This window comes from Chrysemys picta, chromosome 3 (assembly GCF_011386835.1).
Source record: "Chrysemys picta bellii isolate R12L10 chromosome 3, ASM1138683v2, whole genome shotgun sequence".
NCBI lineage: Eukaryota > Metazoa > Chordata > Testudines > Emydidae > Chrysemys > Chrysemys picta.
In genome coordinates this window covers 126055205-126078535 of record NC_088793.1, presented here as the reverse complement: position 1 = coordinate 126078535, position 23331 = coordinate 126055205, and the positions used below count along the sequence as shown (strand labels likewise).

The 23331-nt window shown below is 39.3% G+C and overlaps 1 protein-coding gene across 14 annotated transcripts in view; it reads right to left on the bottom strand.

Annotated features, from left to right (window-relative positions):
- Positions 1–10483: 10483 nt before the first annotated feature.
- Positions 10484–23331, bottom strand: part of CEP43 (centrosomal protein 43) — a 51577-nt gene continuing 38729 nt past the window's right edge. For 9 of the 14 annotated variants that reach the window (XM_065590440.1, XM_065590443.1, XM_065590441.1 and 6 more), the window contains 7 exons: positions 22888–23108; positions 19092–19172; positions 18768–18880; positions 18420–18488; positions 13627–13666; positions 12936–13029; positions 10484–11908 (listed from right to left, as the gene is read on the bottom strand). In XM_065590440.1, coding sequence (XP_065446512.1) covers positions 11828–11908; positions 12936–13029; positions 13627–13666; positions 18420–18488; positions 18768–18880; positions 19092–19172; positions 22888–23108 — 699 coding nt within the window. In that variant the 3' untranslated portion in view covers positions 10484–11827. The remainder of the gene's footprint in view (positions 11909–12935; positions 13030–13626; positions 13667–18419; positions 18489–18767; positions 18881–19091; positions 19173–22887; positions 23109–23331) is intronic. The other 5 variants (XM_065590444.1, XM_065590447.1, XM_005303928.5 and 2 more) reach the window with 1 other exon arrangement.

Genomic DNA, 23331 nt, shown 5'->3' with positions numbered 1-23331 from the left:
TATTCACCTACTTATGTCTACTGTGACCTATATGGCATTTCAAAATGACTCTACCGTGAGACAGTGTAGTCTTTCAGAAGTAAAAAGAGAACTCCTCTCCTCTTTCCATACTTAAAAGCTTTGTGTCATTTTTCTGGCCACCTTTCCAGTGTGAGGATCCATATCCAACTCAATGCCCAGACACTGGGCAAAACAGCTTGAAATGAAATTATTTATAAAGCTTGTGAGAACAAAGGCTCCATTCATGCCACTTTTTTGTTCACTTAGTTGTACAATTTATTTGCCTGTACCTCTCTTTTCATCTCTTTGAAATGTATTTAAAATAAAATATTTGAAAAAAGCTCTAAGTGCAGGAAGCTTAACGTTGTGGCTGGTTTTAATATATTGTAAATATCAAAGAAAGTGATATAAAATATTGCACATATTCATAAGACTTAGATTTAAAATTCCTCACTTTCATTTAAAATCTCAGCTGTTCCATGGCTTTTAGTATCTCAGTGCTTAAGACAATAGCGATAATAAAATATCAGAGAGCAGTTTTAAAAATATATGGAGAATTCACTGCTTTCCTTGGAATTCATTTGTTGAATTGAGAAACTGGCACTTTAAATGTTCACAAAATAGTGCCATACTCTCAGAGGATCTGATGTTGGGTTATGCATTGAGCCTCAATGGGCAGGTCCCTTTTTTTGGACAGGTAGTCATGGTGGTGATTCCCAACATTTTACATGTTGGACTTTTGCCTTATAGTGAATTTTGCCCCTGGAGGTATGTGACTGAGCTCAAGCTGAAGTCAAGTGAAGCTGCATCTTAAGAAACAAACAGTTTTGCTTTCAGCTTTAAACTGACTACAAAGGAAACCAAAAAGGCACATGAAGACACTTACATAATCTATGGCTGGGACGTCTGACTCAGGTAGCTACTGAAATCAATTGGGAATGCTTACAGATGATGCAGAAAGCTTGCATTTAAGCCAGCTTCCACCTTTTGCTGAACAGAAATGCTTTTAATAAAATAACCAGAGATACTTCCTAAAATACTCATTCCATTCCCCAAGGGGAAAAGTATTTAGTCAGTGCCAGTTAAGTATTTTAAACTATCTTCTGCCTATTTACCCCCAAAACAGTTTTAAACTGGATTTAAAGGTTCTCTTTAGTACTCAGTATCACTATTTAAGTGCATTTATGTTTACTGAGGTTTCACAGGATAAATCTTCAAAAGCACAAAGCTGAGAGTGGGTTTAGTATAGCTAGAAAAAAGTCACTTTGGGGAAAGTGCTCAGTCGGTTTCTACATGTATGGCTGTGCTATGGTTTCCCACTTTTCATTTAAACAATTGAGACACACAAAACATGAGTTGATTTTGGGAAGCAGGGACAGTCTTGTTGAAACAGAATTACAACTGTTTGGCAAATCTCTCTACATGCTACATGTTGGTTTTTGTTCATTAATTCTCAACTTTGACAAGTCATACTATGATTAATAGCATTCTGTCTGGAAATGCAGAATTCAGTGGGCTTTTTTTGTTTTGTTCTTCAGAATCATATATTCAACTATATTCCCCAGCACAAAATTTGGGCTGATGTTTGTAAATTATGTTTTAATAAAAGCAAACAAACCCTGGTGACCTTCTTCCATTCCCAAACTTTTTAAGTTTTGCAGATGAAGAAATCTCAAAACATACAATCCAGCCCCCCCTGTAGCTTTATTTTGCAGCTCAAACTATTACTGTATATGCAATTCAGTAAGGGCATGTCTACACTACGAAATTAGATCAATTTGATAGAAGTCGATCTTTAGCAATCAATTTTATACAGTTGATCATGCGTGTCCCCACTAAGCGCATTAGGTCGGCGGAGTGCGTCCTCAATACCGTGGCTAGCATTGACTCGGAATGGTGCACTGTGGGTAGCTATTCCACAGTCCCCCCTGCCCATTGGAATTCTGGATTAAGCTCCCAATGCCTGATGGGGCAAAAACATTGTCACGGGTGGTTTTGGGTACATGTCGTCCATCTACCCTCCCTCCCTCCCTCCTTAAAAGTAATGGCAAACAATCATTTTGCGCTATTCCTAAGTTATCCATGCAGACGCCATAGCACGGCAAGCATGGAACCCACTCAGCTCTGCGCTGCTTTTGTGAGCATTGTAAACACCTCACGCATTATCCTCCAGTATGTGCACAGCCTAGATAGGCGCTGCCAGCACAAGGAAGATTGTGAGGAGAACATGGACACAGACATTCCTGAAAGCATGGGATGTGGCAATTGGGACATCATGGTGGCATTGGGGAATGTTGATATAGTGGAACGCCGATTTTGGGCTCGGCAAACAAGCACAGACTAGTGGGACTGCATAGTGTTGCGGGTATGGGATGATTCCCAGTGGCTATGAAACTTTCGCATGCGTAAGGCTACTTTCATGGAACTTTGTGAGTTGCTTTCCCCCACCCTGAAGCACAGGAATACCAAGATGAGATCTGCCCTGACAGTTGAGAAGCAAGTAGCAATAGCCCGGTGGAAGCTTGCAACCCCTGACTGCTGCCTGTCAGTCGGAAATCAATTCAGAGTGGGCAAATCTACCGGGGGGAGGGGAGACTGCTGTGATCCAAGTAGCCACGGCAATCAATAACATTCTGCTAACAAGGGTAGTGACTCTGGGAAATGTGCAGGTCACATTGGATAGCTTTGCTGCAATGGGGTTCACTAACTGTGGGGCAACAGACGGAACAAATATACCTGTCTTGGCACCGAACCACCTTGCCAACAAGTACATAAACCGCAAGGGGTACTTCTCAATGGTGCTGCAAGCACTGGTGATCACAAGGACCATTTCACCAACGTCACCGTGGGATGGTCGGGAAAGGTGCATGACGCTCGCATCTTTCAGAACTCCGGGCTGTTCGAAAAGCTGCAAGAAGTGACTTTCTTCCCAGACCAGAAAATTATCATTGGGAATGTTGAAATGCCAATAGTTATCCTTGGGGACCCAATCTACCCCTTGCTCCCGTGGCTCATGAAGCCGTACGCAGGCAGCCTGGACAGCAGTAAGGAGCAGTTCAACTAGAGCTTGAGCAAATGCAGAATGATGGTAGAATGTGCCTTTGAAGGTTTAAAAGGGTGCTGGCACTATTTGCTGAGTAGATTAGACCTCAGCGAAAGCAATAGTCCCATTGTTATTGCTGCTTGCTGTGTGCTCCATAATATTTATGAGAGGAAGGGGGAGATGTTTATGGCGGGGTGGGAAGTTGAGGAAAATCGCCTGGTGGCCAATTTTGAACAGTCAGCACCAGGGCAATTAGAAGAGCATACCGAGGCATGCTGCGCATCAGAAATGCTTTGAAAAACAGTTTCATGACTGACCAGGCTCTGGTGTGACAGTTGTGTGTGTTTATCCTTGATGCAAAGCCGTCCCTTTCGGTGAATGTACTTCCCTGTAAGCCAATCCCCCTCTCCACTTCAACCACAGCTGGCACAGGAAATAAAGTCACTATTGTTCTGAATCCGTTCATTCTTTATTTTTTTTTTTAAAAAACCTTGAGATCACAGACAACGCTGACTAGTAAAAGGTAGCCCGGGTAGGGTGGGGGAGGAGGAGGAAAGGACAAGGCCACATTGTTTATTGTAGCCGCACTACAAATCAAAGCTGTTTGAATGACAGCCTTCTGTTGCTTGGGCCATCCCCTGGAGTTGAGTGGCTGGGTGCCTGGAGCCTCCCCCACCATGTTCTTGGGCATCTGGGTCAGCAAGATATGGAACTTGGCGAGGAGGGCAGGTGGTTACACAATGGATGCAGCGGGGGGTCTGTGCTCTAGTTGCCTTTCCTGCAGCTCCCCCAGACACCTGATCATGTCCGTTTGTTCCCCCATGCCCTCAGCAAATCTGATACGGCTAAAAGGTGAGGACATACATGTTACAGTTTACTAGAAATGTAAATATTGCTGTCTCTACATGGATCTTATACATATTAAAAAATGCAATGTTAAAAGCAAGTGTTCCTTTCTTTTTTCCTCAGTAGGTTTTAACTTCCACTTTTTAAAGGATGCCTTTTTGTTTCTCACTGCTTCTTTTACTTTGTTGTTTAGCCACATTGGCATTTTTTTTGGTTTTCTCTGTTTTTTAATTTGGGGTATACATTTAAGTTGAGCCTCTATTATGGTGTCTTTAAAAAGTTTCCATGCATCTTGCAGGTATTTCACTTTTGGCACTGTACCTTTCAATTTCTGTTTAACTTCCTTCCTCATTTTTGAGTAGTCCCACTTTCTGAAATTAAATGTTACATTGTTGGGTTGCTATGTTTTCCCTGCCACAGGGACGTTAAATTTAATTATATTATGGTCACTATTACCAAGCGGTCCAGCTATATCCAGATCCTGTGCTCCACTTAGGACTAAATCAAGAATTGCTTCTCCTCTGGCGGGTTCCAGGACTAGCTGCTCCAAGAAGCAGTCATTTAAGGTGTCAAGAAATTTTATCTCTGCATCCTGTCCTGAGGTGACATGTACCCAGTCAATATGGAGATAGTTGAAATCCCATATTATTATTTTTTTTATAGCCCCCCTGAGCACTTCACATTCACTATCATCATCCTGGTCAGGTGGTTAGTATTATATCCATGCTGCTATATTCTTATTAGAGCATGGAATTACTTTCCATGAACCAAACTGTATCACAGAATCTTTATTTAAGATTTTTACTCCCCCAACAGGATGACCTGTTCCGTCCTTCCGATATATTTTGTACCCTGGTATTACAGTGTCCCATTGATTATCCTCATTCCACCAAGTTTCTGTGATCATAGAATCATAGAAGATTAGGGTTGGAAGAGACCTCAGGAGGTCATTTAGTCCAATACCCCGTTCAAAGCAGGACCAACCCCAACTAAATCATACCATCCAAGGCTTTTGTCAAGCCAGGCCTTAAAACCCCCTAGGTAACCTATTCCAGTGCTTTACCACCCTCCTAGTGAAATAGCTTTTCCTAATATCCAACCTAGACCCCCCCACTACAACTTGAGACCATTGCTCCTTTTCTGCCATCTGCCACCGCCTGCGGATTAATGATTTTGCCCCCCCTCCCAGGCCCTGAAATAATTGCCACCCTGCCCGCCCCAACTCCACCCTTTCCTGCCCCCATTCCAACCCCTTCCCCAAAGTCCCTCCCCAACTCCGCCCCCTCCCTGCCCCATTGGATCCCTTCCCCAAATCCCCGCCCCAGGCCTGCCTCTTCCCCCAGCGCACCATGTTCCCCCTCCCTCCCTCGCGAAAGGCTGTTTCGCGGCGCAAGCGCTGGGAGGAAGAGGAGAGAAACAGGACTTAGCGGTGCGCTCACGGAGGCAGCAAGCTGGAGCAGGGGACCTTCTCCAGGGGTGCTCAAATGTGCCACCCTAGGCCTTGTCGGCCTAGGCGATAATACACCACTGAGAACAGCCTAGCTCCATCCTCTTTGGAACCCCCCTTCAAGTAGTTGAAGGCTGCTATCAAATCCCCCTCCACTGTTCTCTTCTGCAGACTAAATAAGCCTAGTTCCCTCAGCCTCTCCTCGTAAGTCATGTGCTCCAGCCCCCTAATCATTTTCGTTGCCCTCCGCTGGGCTCTCTCCAATTTGTCCACATCCTTTCTGTAGTGGGGGGCCCAAAACTGGACACAGTATTCCAGATGTGGCCTCTCCAGTGCCAAATAAAGGGGAATAATCACTTCCCTCAATCTGCTGGCAATGTTCCTGCTAATGCAGCCCAATATGCTGTTAGCCTTCTTGGCAACAAGGGCACACTTAACTCATATCCAGCTTCTTGTCCACTGTGATCCCCAGATCCTTTTCTGCAGAACTGCCTCTTAGCCAGTCAGTCCCCAACCTGTAGCAGTGCATGGGATTCTTCCGTCCTAAGTTCAGGACTCTGCACTTGTCCGTATTGAACCTCATCAGAATTTTTAGGGCCAAACCTCCAATTTGTATAGGTCACTCTGGACCCTATCCCTACCTTCCAGCATATCTACCTCTCCCCACAGCTTAGTGTCATCCGCAATCTTGCTAAGGGTACAATCCATCCCATCACCCAGATCATTAATGAAGATGTTGAACAAAACCAGCCGCAAGCCAGACCCCTTGGGGCACTCCGCTTGATACCGGCTGCCAATGCGATATCAAGTCATTGATCACTACCCATTGAGCCCAACAATCTAGCCAACTTTCTATCCACCGTATAGTCCATTCATCCAATCCATCCTTTTTTAACTTGCTGGCAAGAATACTGTGGGAGACCATATCAAAAGCCTATTATATCAATAGCCTCATTTAATACAAGGCATTCTAGTTCACCCATCTTATTATTTAGACTTTCCTAGTGAAGAAAATACAAGGAAGCATAAACTCTGGCAAATGAAGTGTAAAAATATAACTTGGAAGGCCAAAAAAGAATGGAAAGAACACCTAGCCAAAGACTCAAAAAGCAATAGCAATTTTTTTTTTTATAAGAACATCAGAAGCAGGAAGTCTCCTAAACAACCAGTGGGGGCACTGGACGATTGAGATGCCAAAGGAGCACTCAAGGACGATAAGGCCATTGCAGAGAAACTAAATTAATTCTTTGCATCGGTCTTCATGGCTGAGGATGTGAGGGAGATTCCCAAACCTGAGCCATTCTGAGGTGCCACTAGAGGAGGGTTTGGAACAAACTGATAAACTAAACAAGAAGAAGTCACCAGGCCCAGATGGTATTCACCCAAGAGTTCTGAAGCAACTCAAATGTGAAATTGCAGAACTACTAACTGTAGTTTGTAACTTATCATTTAAATCAGCTTCTCTACCAAATGACTGGAGGATAGCTAATGTGACTATTATTTAAAAAAGGGCTCTAGCGGTGATCCTGGCAATTATATGCTGCTAAGCCTGACTTCAGTATTGGGCAAACTGGTTGAAACTATAAAATAAATAAATAAATAAATAAATATAAATTAATGGAGATATCCCATCTCCTAGAACCGGAAGGGACCTTGAAAGGTCATCAAGTCCAGCCCCCTGCCTTTACTAGCAGGACCAAGTACTGATTTTGCCCCAGATTCCTAAGTAGCCCCCTCAAGGATTGAATTTACAACCCTGGGTTTAGCAGGCCAATGCTCAAACCTCTGAGCTATCCCTCCCTCTATAGTAAAGAACAAAATTGTCAGACATATAGATGCACATAATTTGTTGGGAAAGAGTCAACATGGTTTTTATAAAGGGAAATCATGCCTCACCAATCTATTAGAATTATTTGAGGGGGTCAACAAACAAGTGGACAAGGGTGATGCAGTGGATATAGTGTACTTAGATTTTCAGAAATCCTTTGACAAGGTCCCTCACCAAAGGCGCTTAAGCAAAGTAAGCTGTCATGGGATAAGAGGGAAGGTCCTCTCATGGATTGGTAATTGGTTAAAAGATAGGAAACAAAGGATAGGAATAAATGGTCCATTTTCAGAATGGGGAGAGATAAATAGTGGTGTCCTTCAGGGGGCTTTACTGGGACCAGTACTGTTCAACATATTCATAAATGGTCTGGAAAAGGTGTAAACAGTGAGGTGGCAAAATTTGCAGATGATACAAAACTATTCAAGATTGCAGGCTGCTTTGGACTTAACTAAGTGTTACAAGGGATTTCACAAAACAGGGTGATTTGGCAACAAAATGGCAGATGAAATTCAATGTTGATAAATGCAAAGTAACGCACATTGGAAAACATAATCCCAACTATACATATAAAATGATGGGGTCTAAAGTAGTTGTTACCACTCAAGAAAGATCTTGGAGTCATTGTGGATAGTTTTCTGAAAACATCCACTCAATGTGCAGCGGCAGTCAAAAAAAGCGAACAGCATGTTGGGAATCATTGAGAAAGGGATAGATAATAAGACAGACTTGGGAAGCTGAATAAAAGGTTGTGGCAGCCCTAGATAGAAATAATGTGAAAAGAGTGCTACGCAGAGGAAAGCTTACAGAGGATGTGGGTCAATTTATACACAGCTCACCCATCTTTTGTTAGTTTCTTTATCAATGGTCTTATGTGAGGGTCAGTTTATATACCTGTGGGTGTGGGGGGGGTAGTCACTCACAGTGCATGATGCTACACTTAGCTAAAACATTTTTGTTATGTGGCTCATTACATACAGCAGTCCTCAAACGCTGACACACATCTGATTTATTAAAAGAGTGCACAAGGTAATAGATATGTTAGGGTTAAAGCACTTTGCTCACATTCAGTGACCAACCCTGCCTTATACACCTTGACTTTTCGGTGACTGTTTTGCCTGTGTAACCTATAGGAGGATCAGGAAACCAAACGTTCAGGTAACTTGTTAGCTACTAAAACAAAACTGTTTTACAAATGTGAATAGTGGTGAGAGTGGTGAACCAGGAGACCAAACCCAGAATGCCTATTCCTAGCTCTGTGAGGCAGGTCACCTAACCTCTCCATGACTCAGTTTCTCCAACTGTTAGATGTGGATGTTTGCCAAGCAGATTGTGAAGAGCTACAAAAGGATTTTACAAAACTGGTGACTGGGCAACAAAATGGCAGATGAAATTCAATGTTAATAAATGCAAAGTAATGCACGGTGGAAAACATAATCCCAACAATACATATAAAATAATGCGGTCTAAATTAGCTGTTAGAACTCAAGAATGAGATCTTGGAGTCATTGTGGATAGTTCTCTGAAAACATCCACTCAATGTGCAGCGGCAGTCAAAAAAGCTAACAGCACGTTGGGAATCATTAAGAAAGGGATAGATAATAAGACAGAAAATATATTGCCTCTATATAAATCCATGGTACACCCATATCTTGAATACTGCAAGGAGATGTGGTCACCTCATCTCAAAAACAGATATATTGGAATTGGAAAGGTTCAGAAATGGACAATAAAAATGATTATGGGTATGGAATAGCTGTCATATGAGGAGAGATTAATAAAACAGCTTGGAAAAGAAATGACTCAGGGGGGATATGATAGAGGCCTATAAAATCAGGATTGGTGTGAAGAAAGTAAATAAGGAAGTGTTATTTACTCTCTCTCATAGCACAAGAACTAGGGGTTACCAAATAAAATTACAGTAAAAACTGTTACAAAACATGTTGATTAAAATTCCGGATAACTAAGAGTTATACTTACCAATGGATTGACAATTTTCAAAGAATTAGAATACAATAAAATGAATAAATATTCCTATTCTCGCCCTTTTCAAGACATGTACAAATAGATATTTTCTGTTTTAATGTCAACACAATTCTCTTATGCTTCTCTCCTTTGCTTTTTGCTGGTATTTTGGATGCCATAATGGTAGGGTTGCGTTGATGTTTTACGATAAAAACCAGACAATGTACCGAGTAATAAACCAACCGATCACAATGGCAGATTCAAACAGAAAGAACAGCATTTGGCTCTTCTCGGCTAACTCGATGGTAGTCGGACTGCTCTCAGAAATACTCAGGTCCTGAATAGCTTCAGCATCGGTCCCGGTTACTAGATTGAAGATTTGTATTGGGAGATATTAGAAATGACTGTTTCTAGAGCTTTCCGGTTGGTAAAGTGCCAGATAATACAGCTTTTACTGTAATAGGCAGCAGGTTTAAAACAAAAAAGGAAGCATTTTTTTCCACACAATGCAGAGTCAACCTGTAGAACTCTCTGGCCTTCACAACAGCCTCTGGCAAGACTATAACAGGGTTCAAAAAAGAACTAGGTAAGTTCATAGAGGATAGGTCCATCAATAGCTATTCGCCAGGAGGGACAAAGATTGTGTCCCTAGCCTCTGTTTGCCAGAAGCTGGGGATGGGCGACAGGGGATGGATCACTTGATGATTACCTGTTCTGTTCATTCCCTCTGGGGCACCAGGCATTGGCCACTGTTGGAAGACAGGATGCTGGGCTAGATGGACCTTTGATCTGATGCAGTATGGCCGTTCTTATGTTCTAAGTGCCTCCGGTGGAAGTTCTAGTGGAAGAATACACCCTCAGACGTGCTGCTGCTTTATTTTTCCCCATGTCCTCCTTTACAGGTAGTAATTCTAGGCACAAGATCTCCCATATCTTAAAGAATCTCAACCTCAATAGTGAATGCTACAAGGTCGTTGCTACTTCAAGACTGTGGCACATAGATTCTGGGATGGTCTGAGCCTGGGGAAAATCTCTCTTCTGTGCTCAAGACCGCTACATTATGGAACAAGGTAAGACGCTGACGCCATGGCTCATGTTCTGTTGCTTTATGCTGGCTATTTGGGGGATGCACATAAATAAAAGTCACTTTTCCCCTCTGCCCTCAAATAATCTACCTACTGTCCAAGTATAACCTTCCAATACAGCCCCACATCTGCTAGCTCAGTGTGTAAGAGCCTAAGTCAGACTCAAATCAAAGTAAAGCAGCTCTATAAGCTGTACCAGTGGAGATGGTCTCACATGCTACTGTTATTGAAATGGCTACTAGTTTACCAGAAATAAAATTACAAAGCCTACAAAAAGGTGATTATCTTTATATTCACTGACATGCATCTTTTCCCATGTATTTTTTTTAACAATGCTCAAAAAATACACATTTTGAAGGCTTGTTTCAGTATTACAAATGTCCATGACCTATATACTACAGCAGTGCTATGCATGACAGTATGGTTAAGAAACTGTCAATGTTTCCATTACTGACTCTGTTTTTCAAGAGTTGATAATGGAAATACAAAAATGTGCTCCTGGCTATAACTTAGTGTGTTCAATATCTTAGGCCCGGTATTATTTTTAAATATTTGGGTTTAAATCCATTCATTAGTCATTAGATTCTGATACACAGAGAAGTTTAATTGTTTCATACTTTTTTGGTGCTCTTTTTTAAAACAAATATGGATTTTAAACAATGAAAGTGAGTCAATACAAATTAAGATCCCGCCCAGTAACATGAACTCCACAAACCATTAAACAGCTCTTCTCAGAAATTTTGCTATTCTGTATTATGATCTGTGGATCATAAAGGAATCTCACATTTTTATTGGGATTTTAACAGCTGTTAACATTAATGAAATTATATCACCAAAAAAGTAGTTCAGAGTAACGTTAATGGTCTGACAAATACATTAAAACAAGAAAGTTCAGAGTTGACAGATACTTCCGCCAAGATTTTCAAAAGTGCCTACTGATTTTAGGTGCCTCAGTTTGGGCTGTTCAACTGGAGACACCTTAAAGGGGCCTGATTTTCAGAAAATGCTAAAAACCAGGCCCCTGACAGACCTCCAAAGTTGGGCTCCCAAAAATCACTAGTCACTTCTGAAAAATCTTGACCCCTTAAAGTAGGCATGGAGTGACTAGGAACTGAGGAAGATTTATTAGATATTATGTAAATTTCATATAGACTGCTGAAGTTTTTAGTAAGTTGAAGCAGTAACTCTTAAGTTTTCTTGCTTATCTTAGCTAAAAATCAGACTGTTACGATAACAGTGTAAATTCATTATACAGCCATACATCTGTGTAGAAGTTCTGCAGCTTTGCTGATTTCTTCAGTTATGTTCTCCTATAGACCGATGGTTTTGTGTATCCATCGCCAGCAATGGACATCCAGCTGGAAAAATTCAACTCCTTGTGTGAAAGGTTTCGCTGAACCAGACGAAGAACAACAATTCCAATATTAGACTCAAGCTGGAATGAACTATTTCATTCAGTTCTTGCTATGATTTTATAAGAGCTCTCTACACCTCCAGTCTTTCTGAAACACAAGGCACAAATAGGGAACAGACATTCCAGCAAAGAATGATTGTCTGAAAATAGCAGTCCACAAGAGTCCTCAATTCAGCACTTGAAACATCTCTACTGTCCAATTCTATGCCACATCCTCTAGATAATCTGCAACATCAACATCACTTAACTGAGAAATGGTAAGATCTTGTGTGAGGTCTTCAAGCTAGAAAACAAAATCAACCGGATAAGATATATATATTTATTTACATTTCAAAATCTATTAAACTATACAGTCCTGCAAAAAGCATCTTGCTAGCTTATGGCCCCATCCTGAGGGATAGCTCAGTGGTTTGAGCACTGGCCTGCTAAACCCAGGGTTGTGAGTTCCCTCCTTGAGGGGCCATTTAGAGATCTGGGGCAAAAATCTGTCTGGGGATTGGTCCTGCTTTGAGCAGGGGGTTGGACTAGATGACCTCCTGAGGTCCCTTCCAACCCTGATATTCTATGATTCTGTATCAATTCCAACATATCAGATACTGTGTGCATTCAACTGCCTTTTAAGTTAATGAGAAATACCTTATAGAACTGGGCTCCTAATGCCACTACTTTATTTTTCCAACCAAATAAAGAACAATTGGTTCAAATGAGAAAAATTTTTTTTAAATCAAGTAGATTTGGAGTCATTTGCCCTGTTTACAATTTTAAAAATGCACTGAAAATTTTTGGAAGGTGATGTAGGCAATAGGCTGTTAGCATGCTGTCACCAAAGAACAATTCAGCTGGTAGCAGTACCTATTAATTCTAATATCTCAGAGTTCAACAGAATCCCAGCAAAAATACTTTAAAGCGTTCCGATTTAGAAAGGGCATATACTCTAACAATGCAGACGGAGGTATGGAAATTTGATAGCCAGTGCTGAATAATGAAAATATGAGCACAACTGAGGCAGTTAATAAAAACTCTAGCATATGCAAAAAGATTACAAGAAACTCTCAACTGTTAGTTACTGCACAGTTAGACCAAATGACTTGACAAATAAATAAATAATAAAAAAAGTCAGTATAGAATCTAACCCTAACAATAAGTGAATGGTTATAAATAGAAGGCAGTTTTAATGAATGGCATGACTATTTCCACCTGTGCCCAAAGTGTTTATTACGTGATGACAGTTGTCCAGAAAGGACAGCCAAACATCTAACCACAATATCTAATAAAAAATTAAAAGCACGTCCACACAATAAAAGTCATACTTTATCACTGGCATTCAAGTCTTCTATTTCCACAGAAATTTCTTCTATTTCTTCACCAATACTGATGTCACTTTTTTCTGAGCGATGACTGGTACTAATGACAGAAAAAAAGAATAAAGGTGAAAATAATTAGATTTTCTTTTTCTGCCGTACAAGAATTCCCACCACACTCACACACCTCTATAGGGAAGAATCTTTAGGTTAGATAGCCCAATTTTTACAGAAAGGAAATTTAAATGATAAAAATATTTGAGAACACACTGTAACTAAATTAAGCTGTGCCATGTAAATTGTAGGCTCAGGACCTTAAATATTATTGCTCAATTGTCTTCCCTTCATGCTGCTGAGTTTTCTAGATGCAAGATTCAATTTGGACTCGTATACAGACAGTTAGCTAAGAATACTAATTAAAATGTATAAAAAAGTAAATGATAAAACTGCATTGTTAAGAAGAGCATATTTTTCTTTGATAAAAAACCCCAAAAGCTTGTCAGCATCTAGAGGACACTCCTGCCTACAGAAAGTATAAAGAAGATTTATATTCACAGATGTATAGCATACAGATGGCAGCAATGTCAAACTGATCATGATAAGACTGAATCTACTTCTGGTTCAATGTAACTAGAAAACTGAATGATGTTTACTATCCATTAAATATCACACTGTAGCAATATAAGTATTTTTCTCTTACCTGTTGAAATCATCAACATACTCCTCTTCATCTCCAGTTCCTAAGTAATGAAAAAAGTATTTTACTGAACAAAACAGATTCCCTCTGTAGGAAATACAAAGAGATCAAAATTATATTTCTGTGTCAGAACAGAGTATGTAAATCCAGCTATAGGGAGCAGGAAGAGTAGATCCTCTCAAAATTTGTATAGATTAGAAAGAGAAATCAAGTCTGATGTTAGCTAATTGCAACCTAATCTCTTTTCCTAATTTAGACAAACCCTAAATCAAGCGCAGCATTTCAGTTAATTGGACATGGCTTTCAGCTCTGTAGCCAATTAGTAGTTCTATTTTGTTGTATAACTTGATACTTCAGAAACTAGTATATCATCATCATCATCATCATGATGCAAAGGAAAAATAGGAAGAATAGTAAGACACCAATATGGTTCTATCAGGGCTCTTTAATTACTTGAAAATCAAAAAGGAATCCTGGAAAAAGTGGACAAATTGCTATAGAGGAGTATAAAAGAATAGCACAAGCATGAAGGGACAAAAATCAGAAAGGCTAAGGCACAAAATGAGTTGCAATTTGCAGGGGACATCAAAAGCAATAAGAAATTCTTTAATAATACATTAGGAACAAGAAAAAAAAAGTCCTCTGTCTAGTAGGGAAGGAGAACTAATAACTGCTGACATCAAGAAGGCTGGAGGTATTCAATGCACATTCTGCTTCAGTTTTCACCAAAAAGGTTAATGGTGACAAGATACTCAACACAATTAATATTAATAACTAGGGCTGTTGATAAATCGCAGTTAACTCATGTGATTAACTAAAAAAAATTAATCGCGAATAATCGTAGTTTTAATTGCACTGTTAAACAATAGAATCCCAATTGAAATGTATTAAATTTTTTTGGATGTTTTTCTACATTTTCAAATATATTGATTTCAATTACAACACAGAACACAAAGTGTACAGTGCTCACTTTATATTATTTTTTATTACGAATGAAATAGTATTTTTCAAATCACCTCATACAAGTACTGTAGTGCAATCTCTTTATCGTGAAAGTGCAACTTACAAATGTAATTTTTTTTTGTAACATAACTCCACTCAAAAACAAAACAGTTTAAAACTTTAGAGCCTACAAGTCCACTCAGTCCTACTTCCTGTTCAGCCAACTGCTAAGACGAACAAGCTTGTTTGCATTTACGGGAGATAATTCTGCCTGCTTATTTACAATGTCACCTGAACGTGAGAACAGATGTTCACATGGCACTTTTGTAACCGGCATTGGTATCTACGTGCCAGAAATGCTAAACATTCATATGTCCCTTCATGTTTCGGCCACCATTCCAGAGGACATGCTTCGATGCTGATGACGCTCGTTAAAAAAGTAATGTGTTAATTAAATTTATGACTGAACTCCTTGGGTGAGAATTGTATATCTCCTATTTTGTTTTACCCGCATTCTGCCATATATTTTATGTTATAGCAGTCTTGGATAATGACCCAGCACATGTTCATTTTAAGAACACTTTCACTGCAGATTCGACAAAACGCAAATAAGGTATGAATGTGAGATTTCTAAGGACAGATTCAGCACTCGATCCACAGTTTAAGAAGCTGAAGTGCCTTCCAAAATCAGAGAGGGACGAGGTGTGGAGCATGCTTTCAGAAGTCTTAAGAGAGCAACACTCCGATGTGGAAACTACAGAACCCGAACCACCAAAAAAGAAAAATCAGTCTTCTGTTGGTGGCATCTGACTCAAATGGTGAAAATGGACATGTATTGGTCCCCACTGTTTTGAATCGCTATCAAGCAGAACCCGTCATCAGCATGGACACATGTCCTCTGGAACAGTGGTTGAAGAATGAAGGGACATATGAATCTTTAGTGCATTGGGCACATAAATATCTTCCAACACCAGCTATGACAGTGCCATGTGAATGCCTGTTCTCACTTTCAGGTGACATTGTAAACAAGAAGCAGGCAGCATCATCTCCTGCAAATGTAGACAAACTTGTTTGAACGACTGGCTGAACAAGAAGTAGAACTGAGTGGACTTGTAGGCTCTAAAGTTTTACATTGTTTTATTTTTGAATGCAGGTTTTTTTGTACATAATTTTACATTTGTAAGTTCAACTTTCATGATAAAGAAACTGCTCTACAGTACTTGCAATGGGGAAATTGAAAAATACTTTTTTTTTTTTTTTTTACAGTAAATGTATTTTGTAATCAAAAATAAATATAAAGTGAGCACTATACATTTTGTATTCTGTGTCATAATTAAAATCAATATATTTGAAAATGTGGAAAACACCCAAAAATATTTAAATAAATGGTATTCTATTATTGTTTAACAGCATGATTAATCACACGATTAATCAGAATCAATTTTTTTAACTCGCTTGACAGCCCTATTAATAATAAGGGGAAGGCATGTATGACAAAATAAGGATAAAAAGATTAAAGAAGATTTAGATGAGTTAAATGTATTCAAGTTGGCAGGGCCTGATGAAATTCATCTTTAGGATACTTAAAGAACTAAGTGAAGGAACCTCAGAACCACTAGCTAATTATCTTTGCGCACTCATGGAAGATGGGTGAGGTCCCAGAGGAGTGGAAAAGGGCAAACATAAAACCTATTTTTAAAAAGGGGAACAAAGATGACCCAGGGAATTATAGACCTGTCAGCCTAACTTCGATACCTGGAAAGATACTGAAACAAATTAAACTATCCATTTATAAGCATGTAGGAAATATTTTAGGGAAGTTGTATGGCTTGTGTTATACAGGAGAGCAAATTAGGTAATCACAATGGTCCCTTCTGGCCTTAGAATCTAGGGTTATAAGGAATAGCCAGCATGCATTTGTCAAGAACAAATCATGCCAAACCAATGTAATTTCCTTCTTTGACAAGGTTACCAGCCTACTTGATAGTGGGGAAGCAGTAGATATTTATCTTGATTTTGACAAGTCCCACCTGACATTGTCATAAGCAAAGTAGGGAAATGTGATCTAGATTAAATTACTATAAGGTGCATGCACAACTGGCTGAAAGACCATAATCAAAAAGTAGTTATCAATGGTTCGCTGTCAAAGTGGGAGGGTGTATCTAGTGGGGCTGGAGGGATCAGCTCCGGAGTTGGTACTATTCAACATTTTCATTAATGACTTGGATAACAGAGTGAAATGCATGCACATAACATTTCCAGAAGACACCAAGCTGGGAGGGGTAGCAAGCACTTTGCGGGGAGGATTACAATTCAAAATGACCTTGACAAACAGAACTGGTCTGAATTAAACAAGAAGAAATTCAATAAACACAAGTGTAAAGTACTACACTTAGGAAGGAAAATCAAATGCACAGCTACAAAATGGGAAATAATTATTTAGGTGGTAGTACTGCTGAAAAGGATAGTGGGTGGGGGGGTAGAGTGGATCACAAACGGAGTATGAGTCAACACTGGGATGCAGTTGAAAAATGGCTAATATTTTTGGGTGTATTATATGTAAGATACAGGAAGTAACTGTCCTGCTCTACTGAGCACTGGTGAGGTCTCAGCTGGAGTACTGTATCCAATTATGGGTGCTACATTTTAAGAAAGATGTGGAAAAATTAGAGAGTCTAGAGGTGAGCAAATAAAATGATAAAATGTTTAGAAAACTTGACTTATGAGGAAAGGCTACAAAAACTCGGCATATTTAGTCTTGAGAAAAAAAAAACTGAGGGGACAGCTGATAACAGTCTTCAAATAACTTAAGGGCTGTTATAAAGCAAACAGCGATCAATTGTTCTCCATGTCCACTGAAGGTAAGATAAGAAGTAATGGGCTTATTCTACAGCAAGGGAGGTTTAGGTTAGATATTAGGAAAAACTTTCTAACCATAACAGTATGCTCAGGAACAGGCTTCTAGGGAGGCTGTGGAATCTGTGTCATTGAAGGTTTTGAAGAACAGGTTGGACAAACATCTGTCAGGGATAATCTAGGTTTACCTCAGTGCAGGGGGCTGGACATTTCTAGGATTCTATGTTGATACTATAATTGGGAGAATTTCAAAGACACAAAAGGCAATTAGAGGTGCCTAAATCCCACTGAAAGCCAATGAGAGTTGCATGCCTAACTTCCACTTGTGCCTTTAAAAAAAATCTGCCTTAAAAACCTATGCTACCATTCTAAATAAAGATCTTAAGTGAACACTAATTCTGAGGTGCATTTCCATGCTGGATAAATTTACTCGTCTTATATATTTTGCCACAGAATTGAGAACAATGGTAACTGGACACTGATGTCATCAAGCATACATCCAGGAATATATTACAATTCCTGAAAAAGTAACTAACTATGTAACACTAATAGCAATATGGGGAAATGCTTCATAAAAGCTAGTATCATATGATCTTAAGCTGCTTTACAAGACATTTTATTTTTTTCTTACAGTAGGTTTCCCTCTGGTGTTCTAGTCAACAATACCTTACTGACAAGCAAACCAACTACAAAATTGTCACCAAAATGTACGCATGGGGTGACTTGAATTTCAGTTGTATGTGTAAAATAATTCTGGTAGAAACATACAAATAATTCCTGCCAGTTAGGAATTTTGTATAAAGAATATCTTGCTTCTCTTACTCAAGCAAGACTCCTGCTGACTCCAATGAAACTTTTACCAAAGTAAGACAGCAGGTTTTGGCCCAGTATCAGTATATTTCAGTGTCTCAGTTTCCTTGAGGAGCTGAAATGGAACTCAAATGTAGGCATATCAAAACTAGGATGTTTAAGTTCCCTCATGCTCAACAACTACTTGCCTAATTCAAGCGATCCAAATTTTGCATTCACCAAGCGTAGATCTTTCAAAACAGAGTTTCTATTTGCATCTGTAACCAAAAAAATATTTAAAATCAGAAATATGTTTGGTTATTGTTTGAAAAAAAAAAAAAAAGAGCATACTTAAATACATCCATCAACCAATAAAGTCTAGTATATTTTCCTATAGGCTAATATTATATTCCAATTTTAAGAACCAACCCTGCAAACACTTACAGACATATAATAATATAAACGTAGGACTGGAAGGGATCTCGAGATCAACTAAGTCCATCTCCCTTCTCTTCTGCCCTACTCAAGATACAAAAGGATTTCAATATTATACTTACTGTCAGGCTCTTGTAGTGAAGGTGCTCCAGCAAGGGAGCTTAGCCCACTCCTTAGGGGGGGTGCATCAGAAAGAGATGCAAGGCTTCCTCCTTGTTTGTTGGACTCTGTTTTCCTAAAAAGGGAAACAATTTGTAACTAGATATGTGACTCTCTCGTCTACCATCCATTAAATATGTATGCACCTAGAAACAATACTGTATGCCGCAAAAGATCAGGTGAAGGAACTATTTACTCTACAATCTAAAAAAGGCCAAAAACTTTCTACTGGAAGTTGGTGGTAAAAGTGTCAAGCAAGACATGCAATAAGAAAGTTATTTTCTCACCTATTCGTGGATTTCTGCCTGCCTTCTGTCACAAACAGACCTCCTGCATCTTCTTCAGTATCACTATTTTTATCAGGGGGCCTTTAGTTATCCCCACAAATACCATGTAGCCAAGAGGAAAAGATTGAGGCATAAATAAATATATCTAACAGTTTCTGCTTTTGAATTATGATCAGTTTTGTTCAACAAAACTAGGAACAGTCATGTTGTAGAAAGCATGCCCCTTGAGACTGCAGCAAAATGGATTTCTTTCATCGCCACATGATAAACTGGTTTAGCTGCCATTACATTTAGGAATGGAATATAGATTAACACATTATTTACAAATAAAAGATGCAAACAAGCACACTGAAAGTCTAAGTTTAATCTTCACCATTCCCAGAAAATATTTTCCGTGACCAAGTTGTGACTGGTTTCATGTAATGTATTTTACAGGGGGGGAGGGATAGCTCAGTGGTTTGAGCATTGGCCTGCTAAACCCAGCATTGTGAGTTCAATCCTTGAGGGGGCCATTTAAGGAACTGGGGTAAAAATCTGTCTGAGGAGTGGTCCTGCTTTAAGCAAGGGGTTGGACTAGATGACCTCCTGAGGTCCCTTCCAACCCTCATATAAAAAAAACAAACATCTCATTGTTTTTGTTTGATGTCTGAGCAGAATCTGATTTTGAATTAACTTTCTATGGTTTTGGTGAGTTTAATGTACATTTAAACAAGTTGTATAAATTTATGACTACTCCATGTTACATGTACATACACATGAAATATGATACACTGTGGCGGAAGATTACAAACTATTATTTTACTACACATATAATAAGTCCTAAAATCTGTAGAGCCTTGCTAATTAGCATTTTGCTAATTCATTTACCACAATTTGCATGCACAAAGATGCCTTACTATGGAATTGCTATCAATATCTGCATGCTACATAAATCAAATTAAGATACACAAGTCTAAAAATGTAATAATGATATGAAAAGAGATCATTAGCATAATCCATGTAATTTGACAAATCTTGTTTCTTTTCTGCCATGGCATACAAGGCAATTTAGTTTTGCTGCATAACAAAGGCTTCTTTTCTTGAACTCTTATCTTTCAAGCATTTTCAGGTAGCAATTATAAATAAATATTACCATTCAAGTCATTGGCCTTTGATGCTTTTAACAACTGATGACCACTTGAGTACTCATGTAATACTGTAGTAGTAAAATTCCTGAACAATTGTTTTTATTGCATTTCCTTACATTTATAAATATAGGTTAATTGTATTGCACAATTATTGCACAAACCTATTAAGTTCTTCTAACGTTTTGTCTTTTGTTTTGAATTATTAGATTACAAACACGGGTCTATTAACTGTAGAATTTGCACTCATGATTGTTATATTTAGTTTTCAAGGACAGTAATTAAACACAGATGCACTGGACATGTTATTCTAACTTATGAATAAGGCTGCGATTTGGTCACAGAATCCATGACTTCCAAAGACTTCTGTGACTTTAGGCGCAGCAGGTGGCAGGGGGGATCCCCGGCAGCTCCCAGCGGATCCTCAGAGCTCTTGCCCGTGCCGGGTGGCAGGGGGGGATCCCCAGAGCTTGGAGACACCAGCAGAGGGGGACTCTGGAGCTCCCAGCCTCTCCCACCCCCTGCAGCTGCCTAGGCTACCTATTTTGTCATGGGTATTTTTAGTAACAGTCAAGGACAGGTCACGGACTTCCGTGAATTTTTCATTATTGCCCATGACCTGTCCATGACTTTTACTAAAAATATCATTGACAAAAACTTAGCCTTATTTATGAACCATGATGTCAGTTAAAAGCCAAGGTAATCCAGCAAGATAAAAATGTAGGAAATTGCAACAATCCTGGGAATCTACCTGCTTTGAAAGATACTATCATCATCTCAGATTCAATGATTGGAGGAACAAATTCCTTTTAAAGTTTCATTTTAATATTTTAAAGCTGCCAGTTTAAAGATCATGCATAATTATTACATCTCTCTGACACTGGTATTCCCACCTATTGTTTTATCCCAGTTTATGACCTCACAATCAGTTGGCTGTAGAAATTAACATGATGTTACAATCAATTAGTACTTAAGCTCCTAAATAAGCAGGAGCAAATCAAAGATGCTATTTTAATCCTGATATGGCTACTGATAAAAATGAAAAAATAATCAAAAAACAATAGAGTTCTTTCTAATGCATTTGTTCAATATTTTTCATGAGAAGTCAGCTGCTCTTTAAATATATTATAGGAGCATATTTTGTAATTTTTATTTCCCACTAGATAACAGTCATAAATAATCCCTTTCTGAAAGGAGAAAGGAGTTTGCCAGTTTATTAGAAATAGAGGGGAGAATGATCTGTGTGATTACTTTGTGCCACACCAGGATCCTCCTAGCATGTGCCACACCAGGATTACTTTGTGCCACACCAGGATCCTCTGATACTGCAGGGCCAACATAAGAGGGCTTAGACCGGTGGTTCTCAACTAGGGGTATGTGTACCCCTGGGGGTATGCAGAGGTCTTTCAAGGAGTACATCAAATCACCTAGACATTTGCCTAGTTTTATAACAGGCTACATAAAAAGGACTAGTGAAGTCAGGACAAACTAAAATTTCTTAAAATAACATGTTTATACTACTCCATATACACTGAAACGTAAGTACAATATTTATATTCCAATTGATTAAATTTTATTATGTGGGTAAAAATGAGAAAATAAGCAATTTTTCAGTAACAACAGTGATAACACTTTTATATTTTTATATCTGATTTGTAAGCAAGCAGTTTTTAAGTGAGGTGAAACTTGGGGGGGTACGCAAGACAAATCAAACTCCTGAAAGAGGTACAGTAATCTAGAAAGGTTGAGAGCCACTGGATTAGACCACCTTGCTGTCTGTTGCCAATGTAAAAGGGAAAGAGTGGGCATGGATGGGGCAACCTCCTGCTACATCAATCCTCAGGTGCATTTTTGGCCCACCCAAAGTTAGTACAACTTTAAAGTTGCTCTAACGCAGCACAGTGGAAATGGCTCTGCTCAGAGCTGCAGCAAGATCAAGGGAATGATAATGTGGGCTTTGACACCTTTGCACCTTTCAGTCAGACTTGCACTTCAAAATATCATTTCACTCATCATCAGACACTACAAAACCACAAAGTGCCCTAAAATCTTTGGGCCTGCAAAGCTGACATGTTCCAGAAGAACAATTACTCTACTGAAAACAAGTCCGCTTGGACACACTGGGTAATAAATGTGAACGCTGATTTATATAAGGGAACTTTTTCCATGAGCAAAAGTGTCTTTCCTAATACTTGTATTGTATGAAGAGTGAGTGAGTGTGTGTACTAACAATATTTTCTTAACTACTCCAATACTATGGGTTAGATTCTGCCACTCTTCCGAAGTTAGGCAGAGAAATAAAGATTCTCCCCTCCCACTCGTGCAGCTACTTTAAAGTTGCCCACAGCTGCATCTCCAGGGCTCAAGGAGCATAGGGTTTGTACCTCAGATACTAATTCCTTGCATCAAATGGGTTGGAAAGAGCAGGTTTTAGCAGAGCCAAGGCTCCACCTGCCCTTCTCCAACCCCACCAGCCAGATCAGTTGGCTTGGTATCAGAAGGAACTATGCAACATCCCCAAAAGGGTGAAAATTACTCACCAGTGCAAGCAGGATGTTTTACAGTGCACCCACACACCACCTTTTACTACAGGCTATGTGCAAATGACACCTCTAACCCAAACCTACTAAGCATAAAATAAATGTGTTAACTAGGGAGCACGGTTTACTTACCAGCCATAGTTTCTCTCTGGTTTGGGTATGGGATCATCAAAAAAAGAATCTCCCTCTAGGTCATCCTCATCTACAGCTGGATCACTTTTTTCTTTGGTATTTAAGTCTTTGTTGTGTGGTTGAGAAACTAGCTTTGTCTCATTGGGAAGAAAGTGAATGCTGCTTTTGCTCTTTGTTTCTCCTGATGAAATACTTGTATCACTTTGACTGGTTTCAGCAACCTTAAAAACAAATAAATAAATAATCAAATTTACAGGAGGGAAAATGCCTTTCCTTGAGTGAAGTCATGGAAATAGTTTCTCATGACTGAACTGTAGTCCAACTGTTAATAAAGGACCGTCATGGAACATACACTATGCAAGTCATCCACGTAATCAATTTTTCAAATTAGATTATTTACATGACATTCCAGGGCACCAGGGAACCTGGCGTACCCAGCAGAGG